Here is a 15,000-nt window from a genome sequence, read left to right as displayed (position 1 = left end):
ACACACACACACACACACACACACACAGAGACACAGGCACAGGCACAGACACACACACACACACACACACACACACAGGCACAGGCACACACACACAGACAGACACACACAGACAGACAGACACACACACACACACACACACACAGAGACACAGGCACAGGCACAGACACACACACACACACACACACACACACAGGCACAGGCACACACACACAGACAGACACACACACACACACACACACAGGCACAGACACACACACACAGACACACACACACAGACACACACACACAGACACACACACACAGACACACACACACACACACAGACACACACACAGACACACACACAGACACACACAGACACACACACAGACACACACAGACACACACAGACACACACACACAGACACACACACACAGACACACACACACAGACACACACACACAGACACACACACACAGACACACACAGACACACACACAGACACACACACAGACACACACACAGACACATTAGAATAAAGTGCTAATACAGCACCAGACTACAGAAAGCGAATCTTCTTTCTTCTTCTTTAATTTTAATCTTCATTTCACTCTATTTATTATACTATATATTTTCTTCCTCTCTATCTTCATCTTTCTCTGTCTCTCTTATCTTCCAGTCTTTCGCCCCACCTACATTTGTCTCCATCTCTCCCTTTGTCTCTCGCATCAGGACGTGGAGGTGATGTATGAAGTGAAAGTGGACAATTCCTACACACCTGGTCAAACTTCTTCTGCTTCTTCTCCAGGTTGGAGACGATCTGCCTCAGATGGTCCTGGTCCACCAGGAGGTCATCCAGCTCCTGCTGCAGGCGGGTCTTGGTCTTGTCCAGTTTGTCATAGGCCAGGTTCCTCTCATCCACGCGCTGAGTGACTGCCTCCAGGTCGCGCTGCAGACGCTTCTTCACCTCCTCTGCGCTCTCCAGAGAACACACCTCCTGCTCCATCTTCTTCCTCATATCAGCCAGCTGCAGTTAGAGAAAGTAACTAGAAAATTTAGCAAGCAGGTTTTCTTTATAGAAAGATTATTTCAGTTGGATATAAAAAAATAAATAAATAAAATTACAAAATGACCCGATTGTGTGTTTGTACCTGAGCTTGAGCTGCGATCAACTGTTTCTCCATGTTCCTCTTGGCCTCCTCCTCTTCCTCCAGCTGTTCCCTCAGGTTGTGCTGTTCTTCCTCCAGCTGCCTCATCCGTGTGCTGGCTGACAGTTTCTGACGAGTCTCCTCCTGGAGCAGCTCCTACACACACACACACACACACACACACACACACGGTTACAGTGGTGAATAGGTAAGATGTGTATGGAGGACAGGCGAATAGTGAGGCACAGACCCCTGAGGCGCAGACCCCTGAGGCGCAGACCCCTGAGGCGCAGACCCCTGAGGCGCAGACCCCTGAGGCACAGACCCCTGAGGCACAGACCCCTGAGGCACAGACCCCTGAGGCACAGACACTGTATTGATACCTGGACATCCTGCAGTTGAGACTCCACAGCTGAACAGTCTTTGGCTGCTTTGATGGATTTTCCCTCCACGTCACTGAGCACGCTGTTGACGTTATCTAGCTCCGCCTACAGAAAACACCAAACACCATCAAACATGATCTGACTAAACTTTAGAAGGACAAGGTGTGTGTGTGTGTGTGTGTGTGTGTGTGTATATACCTGCAGTTTGGACACTTTCTCCAGCAGCTCTGCTTTCTGCTTCTCACTCTCAGTGTGTTTGATCTGCAGCTCCTGCACCTGAGCCTCAGCCTTCTTCCTGCGGTGCTCAGACTCGCTCTTACTCTGCATCAGTCCCTGTACCTCGATCTGCAGCTCGTTACGCTCCGACTCCAGAGTCTGCTTCATCTTGTCTACTGATGCCTTGTTCTACACACACACACACACACACACACACACACACACACACACACACGGAGAGCAGTTAGGAATAGTCACAGAATATGCGACTGGAAATAACTGCAATTTAATCTGCAGTCCTCATGAAGTTGACCTCATTCATATCTAAAGTAAAGAGATGTGTGTGAAGTGTGTGTGTGTGTGTGTGTGTGTGAAGTGTGTGTGTTACCCTCTTGGCCTGCTCCAGCTGCTCATTGAGCTCATCAAAAGCCTGGCCATGTTTCTGTCTCAGTTCAACCACAACCTGCTCGTGGTTTTTAGCTTCCTCCTCCAGGTTCCTCTTCAGCTGTGCCACCTCCGTCTCACGCTTCGTCCTGACACACACACACACACACACACACACACACACACACTAGTAACCGTGCTTCTACATTTGCATCCACTGTTGGAGTTAGAACACACTGGACAGCTAACCACATTTGATGGTGGATGTTATTCCGTCATCTGTGCTGTAAGTCCAAGTTCCTGTGGTGAGGAACATTGTGGATCTGTAGCAGTACCTGAGTGCCTCCTGAGCAGCTGTGGTGTCCAGTGTGTCCTCCAGCTCTGTCTTCAGGGCCTCGAGTTCCTCTCCCAGATCACGGCGGTGTTTCTCAGCCTTGGTGCGAGCGGCTCGTTCCAGCTCCAGGTCCTCCTGCAGCTCGCTCAGCTGAGCCTCCAGCTCACGGATCTTCTTGTGGGCCAGGTTCTTCTGCGCCGCCTCTTCCTCGATCCTGCGGAAACAAGGAGGAAACAAAGATTTGGTCTGGAACTGTTAAATGTTCTACGTGCAGGAACGAATTATTTCAAGCAGGAATAATGAACTTCTGAGAACATCGAGTCAGGTCAGTTGTTTAGAGGATCTGACCTGGCCAGTGCGTCCTGAAGCTCCTCCTCTTTCTTGGCGAGTTGAGCTCGGAGCTCGGCGATCTGGGCATGGAGTTCAGCGAGCTGATCGGCAAGCTCAGTGGAGTCGCCCTCCAACTTCCTGCGGTTCTTCTCCAGCTCCTGCCTTATTTTCTCCTCCCGGCGAAGACGATCTAACACGAACACACAGTTACATTTACAGCGCTCTGTTTTTTTTCCCCCTGAACAAGACCTGACTTCTGATCAGCTCTAGTTCACAACATACAAAATATTCTTCATGTCACTACAAGGCTCGTACCTTCCAGGTCTGTGATCATGGCCTCGTGTTTGTTCTTCAGCTTCTGCAGGCTCTTGGACTTCTCCTCCTCCTCGGTCAGGTTGGTGGTGAACTCGCTGATCCTCTCCTCCATCAGCTTCTTCTCCTGTTAAACCAGCACAAGTTTAGAAGCTCGCAGCTCACGAAGCTCAGACCTTCAACACCTCAGCGCTGCAGAGTTCTCCATTCTGATTGGTCAGAAGCTTTTGAGACGTTTCTGACAGGAGTTCTAGCACATCATCGTTCCTATAGCAACAACTTTCCTAGCTGTTAGACATTAAATGTAACAAAAAAAAACAAAAACTAAATCACAACCTAAACATTCAGATCTGACAGAAGTCTGAAAGTCAGATCTAACCTTCATCAGCTTGTTGTTCTGGTCGTCCAGCACCATGACGTCCTCCTCGATCTTCTTCATCTTGGCCTCCATGGTGACGCGTTCCAGCTGGAGCTTCTGCCGAGCCGCCTCCTCCTCGTCCAGCTGCTGCTCCAGATCCTATTGGACGACAGGAACGACCTCGTGAGCGTTTCTCCTCTCGAGCGCTGCTGAGAATTGGGTGCCATGAGGTTTGGTGTGTTAGCGTACCGTGATGTTCTGCTGCATCTTCTTCTTCTCTGCCTGAAGGTGATTGGCTCTCTCCTCCTCCTCCTCCACTCGAGCCTCCAGATCGTGCAGGATCTCCTCCAGCTCCTGCTTCTTCGCCACCAGACGGTTCCTCATCTCGTCGGCTTCAGCGCAGAGGTCCATCTCAGCCTGCAGCTGCTCCTGTAGAGCCAGCTTCTCTGCGTTCAGCTGAGCACGGGAACCACACACACACACACACACACATTACTAAGAGTGATGCAACAGTGTGAGAGAGAGACTGTGTGTGTGTGTGTGTGTGTGTTACCTGCTGATGTTTGACCTCCATCTCCTCCAGGATTTTCTCAGCCTGCACTTGTTTCTCACGGACTTTGTTCAGCTCCTCGTCTTTGGCCTGCATCTCCTCCTCCTGACGGCTCACCTGGAGCAGAGGCTTCACCTGCAGCGCAAAGGAGAGCAGGTTACACAAACACACAACCACATCATACACACACACACACAGGGGCAGTTTAATCAGATCAACACAAGGTTTCACCTTAGTGAAGAGTCTCCACCACTGCCAGTTCCTCAGTTTAAGGTAAGCAGCACAGTTCCTCTGGATCACTCTCATGGCCGTCAGCTGCTGCTGCCTCTTAGCAAACGCCCTGATGTCAGAAAGGACACACACACAGACACACACACACACACACAGACAGACACACACAGACAGACAGACACACACACAGACAGACAGACACACACACACGACAGACAGACAGACAGACACACACACAGACAGACACACACAGACAGACAGACAGACAGACAGACAGACAGACAGACAGACAGACACACACACACAGACAGACAGACACACACACACAGACAGACACACACAGACAGACAGACAGACAGACAGACAGACAGACAGACAGACACACACACACAGACAGACACAGACAGACAGACACAGACAGACAGACACAGACAGACAGACACAGACAGACAGACACACACAGACAGACACACACAGACAGACACACACAGACAGACACACACAGACAGACACACACAGACAGACACACACAGACAGACACACACAGACAGACACACACAGACAGACACACACAGACAGACACACACAGACAGACACACACAGACAGACACACACAGACAGACACACACAGACAGACACACACAGACAGACACACACAGACAGACACACACAGACAGACACACACAGACAGACACACACAGACAGACACACACAGACAGACACACACAGACAGACACACACAGACACACACAGACAGACACACACAGACACACACACAGACACACACACAGACACACACACAGACACACACACAGACACACACACAGACACACACACAGACACACACACAGACACACACACAGACACACACACAGACACACACACAGACACACACAGACACACACACAGACACACACAGACACACACACAGACACACACAGACACACACACAGACACACACAGACACACACACAGACACACACAGACACACACAGACACACACAGACACACACAGACACACACAGACACACACACACACACAGACACACACACACACACAGACACACACACACACACAGACACACACACACACACACACACACACACACACACACACAGACACACACAGACACACACACACACACACACACACAGACAGACACACAGACAGACACACAGACACAGACACAGTTAGCTATGGCCTAGGAGTTAACTCAGTCACTTCTAGTCAGCAGACACGTTTCTACACTCACTTTCGGGCGACGTAGCCACGGCACCAGGCCTGGAAGCTGATGATGACGTCTGTGATCTTCATATCGCGCTCCTCCTCCAGGTGGGCCAGGACTCCGGCACGGAAGAACACCTTGCTCTGTCCGATCCGGAACAGGTTCGGGTCCAGTTCCAGAGCTTTGATCTGACACACAGGTGAGTGAGAGAGCATGTGAGTGAGAGTGTGTGAGAGTGCGTGTGTGTGTGTGTGTGAGAATCAATGATGACTTACTCTAATGTGACTGAGGTGTTTATTTGAACGAGTGTTTAGTTTTTTTGAGCCAATTAACTTAACTGATGCTTAGTTAGTTAGTTAACTAGTTAGTTCACAACACCTCTAGTAGCGGCTGAATGAATAGAGCCGTTACGTAGACAGATTATGAGAGCGTGTGTGTGAGCATGTGTGTGTGTGAGAGCACGCGCGCGTGTGAGAGAGAGCGCACGCGCGCGTGTGAGAGAGTGTGCGCGTGTGAGAGTCACACACAGACAGATTATAGTACAGTGTTACTGAGATGTGAGGACACGTGCTGAGGTCAGTGAGTAAACTCTTACCATCAGCACACACGCCTGTTTGCCATCCATGAAGCCCTTGGGGATGGCGTTGGGTGTGAGGATCTCATACCTATGGGGCAGAAAACACACCCCAGGTCACGACTCTACGACTGAGCAAAGCCAACACGTGTAAACTGCAACACGTGTAAACTGCAACACGTGTAAACTGCAACACGTGACCTTTCCACTGTACACACCTCTGTCTGAACTCCTGGAAGACGATGCGGTTGGGGAAGCCCTGTCTGCAGATACGGATCCCCTCCAACACACCGTTACACCTGAGCTGGTCCAGGACCAGGTGAGGGTCCAGTTTACCCGCCTGACAGGGAGAGAGAGGGAGAGGGGGGGGAGAGAGAGAGAGAGAGAGAGAGAGAGAGAGAGAGAGAGAGAGAGAGAGAGAGAGAGAGAGAGAGACGGAGGGAGAGAGAGAGACAGAGAGAGAGAGAGAGAGAGACGGAGGGAGAGAGAGACAGAGAGAGAGAGAGGGAGAGAGGGAGAGAGGGAGACGGGGAGAGAGAGAGAGAGAGAGAGAGAGAGAGAGAGAGAGAGAGAGAGAGAGAGAGGGAGAGAGAGGGAGAGAGAGAGAGAGGGGGAGAGAGGGAGGGAGGGAGGGACAGAGAGAGAGAGAGAAAGAAAGATGGTGAGTATCAAACACAAAAGAATATGAATATTAATTACAGTACAGCCAATCATGTGCGGTGTGGGCGGGGCCTGCTGCTTCTGATACCTTCTTCTCATGGTTAGGGATGATGCATCGCACAAAGTTGGGGTTGGTGTTCCTCAGTGTGGCCATCAGCTTGGACAGCTGCTCCTTATAGAGCTGCCCCACTGTCCGGAACATTCCCTTACGGGTCTTAAACGCTCCGGGCATCTCCGACATTCCTGCCACCTTATCCAGGCCCACGATCCGGTCCACTGAGAGAGAGAGAGAGAGAGAGAGAGAGAGAGAGAGAGGGGAGAATGAGTAACATACACCACGGAAAGGATGTAGCTTCCATACGGATGAAGCAACGAGCAGAACATGTTTACCCACAATCCCGTGGTGCTATAAAAACAACAACAACAACAACAACAACACATGGAGAGTGGTGATAAAGCACACAACCACACGGTGAGATGAGGGCAAGTGGGGGGAGGGAGGGAATTAAAATTTATAAAGAAATAAAATCACACAATGCCAGTGAAGTGAAGAAAAAACAAACACGGGGGAAAATGGACCCAATTCAGTGCAGTGTGTGTGTGTGTGTGTGTAAAATGTGCAGTGTGTGTATGTGTGTTTGTGTGTAAAATGTGCAGTGTGTGTGTGTAAAATGTGCAGTGTGTGTGTAAAATGTGCAGTGTGTGTATGTGTGTTTGTGTGTAAAATGTGCAGTGTGTGTGTGTAAAATGTGCAGTGTGTGTGTAAAATGTGCAGTGTGTGTATGTGTGTTTGTGTGTAAAATTCTCCATAATATAATGATTGATGTTTAGTCATATAACACTACATGAAGCAGTGTCAAAACCATGCAGTGTGTGTGTGTGTGTGTGTGTGTGTGTGTGTGTGTGTGTGTGTGTGCTGTATGGATTGCATAAATTCGCAAATAAGATTTATTTTTTTTATATTTAGCCTTTTGATGTCACGGTGTATGAAGTGTAGAGCGTTTTACTAATCAAACTGCCTCGCATTAATAATCAAATGACAATGTGGTGATTATGTGTGTGCGTACGTGTCTGTGTGCGCGTACGTGTCTGTGTGCGTACGTGTCTGTGTGCGTACGTGTCTGTGTGCGTACGTGTCTGTGTGCGTACGTGTCTGTGTGCGTACGTGTCTGTGTGCGTACGTGTCTGTGTGCGTACGTGTCTGTGTGCGTACGTGTCTGTGTGCGTACGTGTCTGTGTGCGTACGTGTCTGTGTGCGTACGTGTCTGTGTGCGTACGTGTCTGTGTGCGTACGTGTCTGTGTGCGTACGTGTCTGTGTGCGTACGTGTCTGTGTGCGTACGTGTACATGTCTGTGTGTCTGTGTGCGTATATGTCTGTGTGTGTATGTCTGTGTGTGTGTGTCTGTGTGTGTGTCTGTGTGCGTATGTCTGTGTGTGTGTGTGTCTGTGTGTGTGTGTGTACATGTCTGTGTGTGTGTGCGTACATGTCTGTGTGTGTGTCTGTGTGCGTACATGTCTGTGTGTGTGTGTCTGTGTCTGTCTGTGTGCGTACATGTCTGTGTGTGTGTGTCTGTGTCTGTCTGTGTGCGTACATGTCTGTGTGTGTGTGCGTATATGTCTGTGTGCGTGTGTCTGTGTGTGTGTGTGTCTGTGTGTGTGTCTGTGTGTGAGAGAACAGAAGCAAACCCATGCAGTTTATATACCCATTTCTGTAGTACCCAAGACCAAGAGCAGGGGAGCCCCAACCACGCTATTACACAGAGAGGGAGAGAGGAAGAGAGATGAGCGCAGGCTGAGGAACAGTCTCTCACACACACACACACACACACACACACACATACACACACACCCCAATTCACTCACTGTCTCACACACACACTCACCCACACGGAGGGTATCTACTGTCAAAATTAATTAAGCATCAATGCACCATTCATATAGATTGTGTTTTATGTTTTTATTTATGTTTTGACAGGAAAGACCTCCGTATCGAGCAGGATCAAGACAAACAGCAAGAAAAGCATAAAAAAAAAACAGGAAAGAAAAGAAAAACAGAAAGATGTCACCTGAGTCAGAATGGAGAAAAGGAAAACGCTGATAAAAATAAGCTCTCTGACAACTCAACACCTCTGAGAGCCGACGTAACGAAAGAAAAGGAGACGAGACGAGAGAAGGACGAACAGAAGGAGGGATACGGAGGAGGAGAAAAGTGAGAACAAGGGATAGGAACAGAGGAAAATCAGAAAAACGGAGAGATGTGAGAACAGTCAGCATGGGAAATGACACCAAAAGCAGTGGTGGTCGTCCTGCGAGAAGAATCCCACAGGACAGAAAATACACCAGCAGGCTTTTAGAAACTCGCCCCACAAACAGCCCCACATCCTGACTGCACTTTTGTTGCCCCCCCTCAGCTCCACTCACCGTCCTTCCACAGCTCAGACACAAACTTATCAGTGGACTGGTTGAGCAGAGACGCCACGTTATCGTTCAGAGGGTCCATGTTCTTCATCAGCCACTCGACAGCTTTGTAGTCCACCTGAGAGACACACGTTATTTATCCAGGGTGTGTTTATTTACAGGAAAGCGGCTCGGCTCCGACGCACGATTTCTCCTGCACGTGTGTTTACCTTTCCGGCGTAGTGGATGATGCAGAAGTCAGCTTCGTCCTTTAGTTTCTTGGGTTTGAAGAATTTGGGGTGTGTTCCCTGCTCCTGCAGCACCTTCTCTACAAAGCTCTTATCTGTGGCTTTGGGGAACCAGCACTCCTCATCCAGCAGAGCCAGGATACCTGGAGGACTCGCCTGCAGAACACACACACACACACACACAAATACAGACACACACACAAATACAGACACACACACAAATACAGACACGCACACAAATACAGACACAAATACAGACACAAATACAGACACGCACACAAATACAGACACGCACACAAATACAGACACGCACACAAATACAGACACGCACACAAATACAGACACACACACACACAAATACAGACACACACACACACAAATACAGACACACACACACACAAATACAGACACACACACACACAAATACAGACACACACACACACAAATACAGACACACACACACACAAATACAGACACACACACACACAAATACAGACACACACACACACACACAAATACAGACACACACACACACAAATACAGACACACACAGACAGACACACACACACAGACAGACAGACACACACAGACAGACACACACAGACAGACACACACAGACACAGACAGACACACACACACACAGACAGACAGACAGACACACACAGACAGACACACACACACAGACAGACACACACAGACACACACAGACAGACACACACAGACAGACATACAGACAGAGACAGACAAACACACAGACAAACACACAGACACAGACAAACACAGACAGACACAGACAAACACAGACAGACACAGACAAACACACAGACACAGACAAACACACACAGACAAACACACACAGACAAACACACACAGACAAACACACACAGACACAGACAAACACAGAGACACAGAGAAAAGAAAACTTTCAGTGATGGTAAACGGTGAAGATATTTGATAGTGTGTGTGACGTGTAAACGTAGCTGTAGGGTTCAGGGTTCAGACTTACAGGCTTCTCGATGAGGTCGATGCAGGGCTGCAGATCGAGGCCGAAGTCGATGAAGCTCCACTCGATGCCCTCACGCTGGTACTCCTCCTGCTCCAGGATGAACATGGTGTGGTTGAAGAGCTGCTGTAGCTTCTCGTTGGTGTAGTTGATGCACAGCTGCTCGAAGGAGTTCAGCTGAAAAGAAAAGAACTCCTTACTGTTTTCATGTCTTTAAGTGTGTGTGAGAGGGTCATGAAAACGGTCGTACTCGAGTCGTGTGTGTGTGTGTGTGTGTGTAATGATTTCTGACACTTTGGCAGCGTACCTCGAAGATCTCAAAGCCAGCGATGTCCAGGATGCCGATGAAGGACGCTCCCTGACGCTTGGTCTTGTCCAGAGCTTTGTTGATGCGCATGACGAGCCAGCGGAACATCCTCTCGTAGGTGGCTTTGGCCAGAGCCTCCACGGCGAACTCCGCCTGCTCCTGCGTCTGCGCCTTCTGCACGTAGTCGCGGCCCACCTTGATACGGGGGCTCAGAATGGCGCGGGTGAAGTCCGTCACGTTCATGCCCATCAGGTGGCAAACCTTCTGAGCCGCTGGAGAAAAGAAAAAGAGTCAGGAGATGGTTAGTGAGGTGCAAAATAACCTAAAGTGGGTGGAGTTAATCTCATGTAAATCCTGCATGAATGCAGAGAATCATCATGAAGGTCATTTAAATATTAGGCCACGCCCACACACATTACCCGTGTCATCAGGCATGGAGGCTTGGTCGGAGTGACGCTCCTTCTTAAAGCTGATGTTCCCCAGCTGCAGGACAGAGGAGACGACACGCAGCAGACCTACAACACACACACACACACACACAGACACGTTCAGTAATTTAATTCGATTTAGAATTACACACCTAATTACGTGTGTGTGTGTGAGAGGGAGTCTCTCTCACCGATCTGCTCGTCCTCAGGGATGCTCATGATGCGCATGGCCTCCAAGGTCTCAAGAAACATGTCCTTGTCCTGTTGTCCAGGGATGGTCACGTTTCCGTTAGACAGGAAACGATACTTGTTGTAGCCCTCCAGACATAATTCATCTACAAAACACACAAAAACTGATATTAGTACACTCACAAAGAACATTACGGTGTGTGTGTGTGTGTGTGTGTGTGTGTGTGCGCTTTTCATTCTCTACATAACATCTATATACCAAACAATATGGGTTTGGCTGATTGGCTAATAGTAACATTCCACAAGCCTGTGAGCGTCGCTCACACACACACACACACTCTATATGTCAGCATGGTTCAAGTTCCTCTGAAGGTCTGAGGTGTTTCACAGCAGCTTCAGTGATCTGGAAGGAAACTCACTGCGCAGTTTGTCACCAGCTCCGGTCAGCATGTAGTAGAAGATGTGGAAGGTTCTCTCCTCTCTGGCCTGGCGGATGGCGCGGGATTTCTCCAGCAGATCTGAGAGCGCGCTGGTTAAGGAATTGTGTGATGGGAGAGAAAGGCCTGAGCTGTGGATGGGGGTGGGCGTGGCTTAAAAGGAGCACCAGCAACATAACCAACATTGTTCAGGTTCATCGTCGCCTTCGCGACCTTTCCTACATGCGATGTTTTCACAGCAATGGCCACTAGGGGGCAAGTCTGAGCTGAATCATATAGAACAGTGTCTGAGTGTGTGATTTAAAACACAGCTACAAAGCAGGGGCGTGCAAACTTTTGCACTCAGGCAAATGTAGATCATATTAGTCAACAGTGTAATATGAGAAATGGTCTTCTGTAAGAAAATAAACGAATAGCATTTTATTTTTAAAACGTCAGAGTGGGTGTGGCCAAATATTTAAATGAGCTTACGCTTGAGTGACAGCTCCTGTCTGCTACAGCAATAAAAACCGGTTCAGTCCTTCACTAGATTAAGCTCCGCCCAGGATTAGCCACGCCCACTTCATGTCAAAGGCGCTGGATACGGAGCTCCGAACATCACTAATGTTTTTGATTAGAAAAAAAAAGGATACAGGTCTCGATGTTTGCGCCGACGATGTAACCGTTAACGTCAAAGTTGATTCTGATGAATTTTCCCTGTCGGAAAAGAAAGACGGAGGTTAAGATCAAAGAAGAAAGTGAACCACGCAGCCACGTGAGCGTTAAACGTGTGACGGCGAGATGCGCTCACAAATCGTGAAGAGTTGTCGTTCTTGACGGTTTTGGCGTTTCCGAAGGCCTCGAGGATGGGGTTTGCCTGCAGTAGCTGCTTCTCCAGCTCCCCCTAGAAGACACACACACACACACACACACACACACACTCAGCATGGTGACAATATAAAGCTGATCAACACCAACATCCCCAAAAACCGGACGCAGAGCAGAGCGCTGGAGAAATCTGCAGGACTCACCGTGACTTAGCATCTCACCGATTGGCTACAGCTAGCATGGGGAAAGCACAAATACTGCAGCTCACTCACACACACACACACACACACACACACACACACACACACACACACACAAAGCAGATCCCGAGGGAAAGTTAACCCAAACACAAGAAACTCCCATCACCTCAGAGAAACCCTGGACCTCATGCACAGCTGGAACACCAAACCGACCCGACATCAGATCTCACTCTGATCTGATCCGAGCCCCAAAGGCTCTGTTCTATTATCTTTATATTACACAATCTTTCTCTCTCTCTCTTTCTCTCTCACAGAGACGCAGAGAAAGAGTTTATCGTACTTTGTCAGACATTTACACAGGATTCAGTAATCTGATAAAAGGGAAAGTCCAAGTTTACACGAATCAGACAATAATCAGATTACACTCAGGCTTCATGAAGCACCTCCAGAGTCAAGAACAAGATCAAGTGTCCAAATCAATCATACAGACTTAATGTGTTCCCTGTTCAGTCCTGTTTGAGCACACACACACACACACGGGCTGACACACACACACACACACACACACACACACACACACACACATGGGCTGACATACACACACACACACACACACATGGGCTGACATACACACACACACACACATGGGCTGACACACACACACACACACACACACGGGCTGACACACACACACACACACACACACACACACACGGGCTGACACACACACACACGGGCTGACACACACACACACACACACGGGCTGACACACACACACACACACACGGGCTGACACACACACACACACACACGGGCTGACACACACACACACACACGGGCTGACAAACACACACACACACACACACACACACACGGGCTGACACACACACACACACGGGCTGACACACACACACACGGGCTGACACACACACACACGGGCTGACACACACACACACACGGGCTGACACACACACACACACACACACACACGGGCTGACACACACACACACGGGCTGACACACACACACACGGGCTGACACACACACACACGGGCTGACACACACACACACGGGCTGTGACACACACACACACGGGCTGTGACACACACACACACGGGCTGTGACACACACACACACACGGGCTGACACACACACACACACGGGCTGACACACACACACACACGGGCTGACACACACACACACACGGGCTGACACACACACACACACACGGGCTGACACACACACACACACGGGCTGACACACACACACACACGGGCTGACACACACACGGGCTGACACACACACACACACACACACACAGGCTGACACACACACACACACACACACGGGCTGACACACACACACACACACACACGGGCTGACACACACACACACACACACACGGGCTGACACACACACACACACGGGCTGACACACACACACACACACACACACGGGCTGACACACACACGGGCTGACACACACACGGGCTGACACACACACGGGCTGACACACACACGGGCTGACACACACACGGGCTGACACACACACGGGCTGACACACACACACACACGGGCTGACACACACACACACACACACACACGGGCTGACACACACACACACGGGCTGACACACACACACACGGGCTGACACACACACACGGGCTGACACACACACACGGGCTGACACACACACACGGGCTGACACACACACACACACACACACACACACACGGGCTGACACACACACACACACACACGGGCTGACACACACACACACACGGGCTGACACACACACACACACACACACACGGGCTGACACACACACACACGGGCTGACACACACACACACACGGGCTGACACACACACACACACACGGGCTGACACACACACACACACGGGCTGACACACACACACACGGGCTGACACACACACACACACGGGCTGACACACACACACACGGGCTGACACACACACACACGGGCTGACACACACACACACGGGCTGACACACACACACACACACACACACGGGCTGACACACACACACACGGGCTGACACACACACACACACACACACGGGCTGACACACACACACACACACACACACACACGGGCTGACACACACACACACACACACACGGGCTGACACACACACACACACACACACGGGCTGACACACACGGGCTGACACACACACACACACACACACGGGCTGACACACACACACACGGGCTGACACACACACACACACACGGGCTGACACACACACACACGGGCTGACACACACACACAT

General features: G+C 49.9%; 1 protein-coding gene across 4 annotated transcripts in view; it reads right to left on the bottom strand.

Annotated features, from left to right (window-relative positions):
- LOC132842641 (myosin-9-like) overlaps positions 1–15,000 on the bottom strand; it is a 45,521-nt gene that overhangs the window by 6,542 nt on the left and 23,979 nt on the right. For all 4 annotated transcript variants that reach the window (XM_060865423.1, XM_060865425.1, XM_060865426.1 and 1 more), the window contains 25 exons: positions 12,490–12,582; positions 12,332–12,395; positions 11,682–11,780; positions 11,265–11,408; positions 11,065–11,160; positions 10,646–10,917; positions 10,342–10,515; positions 9,318–9,491; positions 9,112–9,226; positions 6,778–6,965; positions 6,248–6,369; positions 6,051–6,120; positions 5,483–5,643; positions 4,230–4,338; positions 4,002–4,133; positions 3,698–3,904; positions 3,470–3,607; positions 3,094–3,217; positions 2,797–2,968; positions 2,450–2,662; positions 2,119–2,263; positions 1,713–1,919; positions 1,515–1,619; positions 1,135–1,287; positions 762–1,010 (listed from right to left, as the gene is read on the bottom strand). In XM_060865423.1, the coding sequence (XP_060721406.1) occupies positions 762–1,010; positions 1,135–1,287; positions 1,515–1,619; positions 1,713–1,919; positions 2,119–2,263; positions 2,450–2,662; positions 2,797–2,968; positions 3,094–3,217; positions 3,470–3,607; positions 3,698–3,904; positions 4,002–4,133; positions 4,230–4,338; positions 5,483–5,643; positions 6,051–6,120; positions 6,248–6,369; positions 6,778–6,965; positions 9,112–9,226; positions 9,318–9,491; positions 10,342–10,515; positions 10,646–10,917; positions 11,065–11,160; positions 11,265–11,408; positions 11,682–11,780; positions 12,332–12,395; positions 12,490–12,582 (3,726 nt within the window). The remainder of the gene's footprint in view (positions 1–761; positions 1,011–1,134; positions 1,288–1,514; positions 1,620–1,712; positions 1,920–2,118; positions 2,264–2,449; positions 2,663–2,796; positions 2,969–3,093; positions 3,218–3,469; positions 3,608–3,697; positions 3,905–4,001; positions 4,134–4,229; positions 4,339–5,482; positions 5,644–6,050; positions 6,121–6,247; positions 6,370–6,777; positions 6,966–9,111; positions 9,227–9,317; positions 9,492–10,341; positions 10,516–10,645; positions 10,918–11,064; positions 11,161–11,264; positions 11,409–11,681; positions 11,781–12,331; positions 12,396–12,489; positions 12,583–15,000) is intronic.

Source organism: Tachysurus vachellii, chromosome 3 (assembly GCF_030014155.1).
Source record: "Tachysurus vachellii isolate PV-2020 chromosome 3, HZAU_Pvac_v1, whole genome shotgun sequence".
Classification (NCBI taxonomy): domain Eukaryota; kingdom Metazoa; phylum Chordata; class Actinopteri; order Siluriformes; family Bagridae; genus Tachysurus; species Tachysurus vachellii.
Note: the sequence above shows the minus strand (reverse complement) of the source record. Positions and strands in the feature narration are given on the sequence as shown.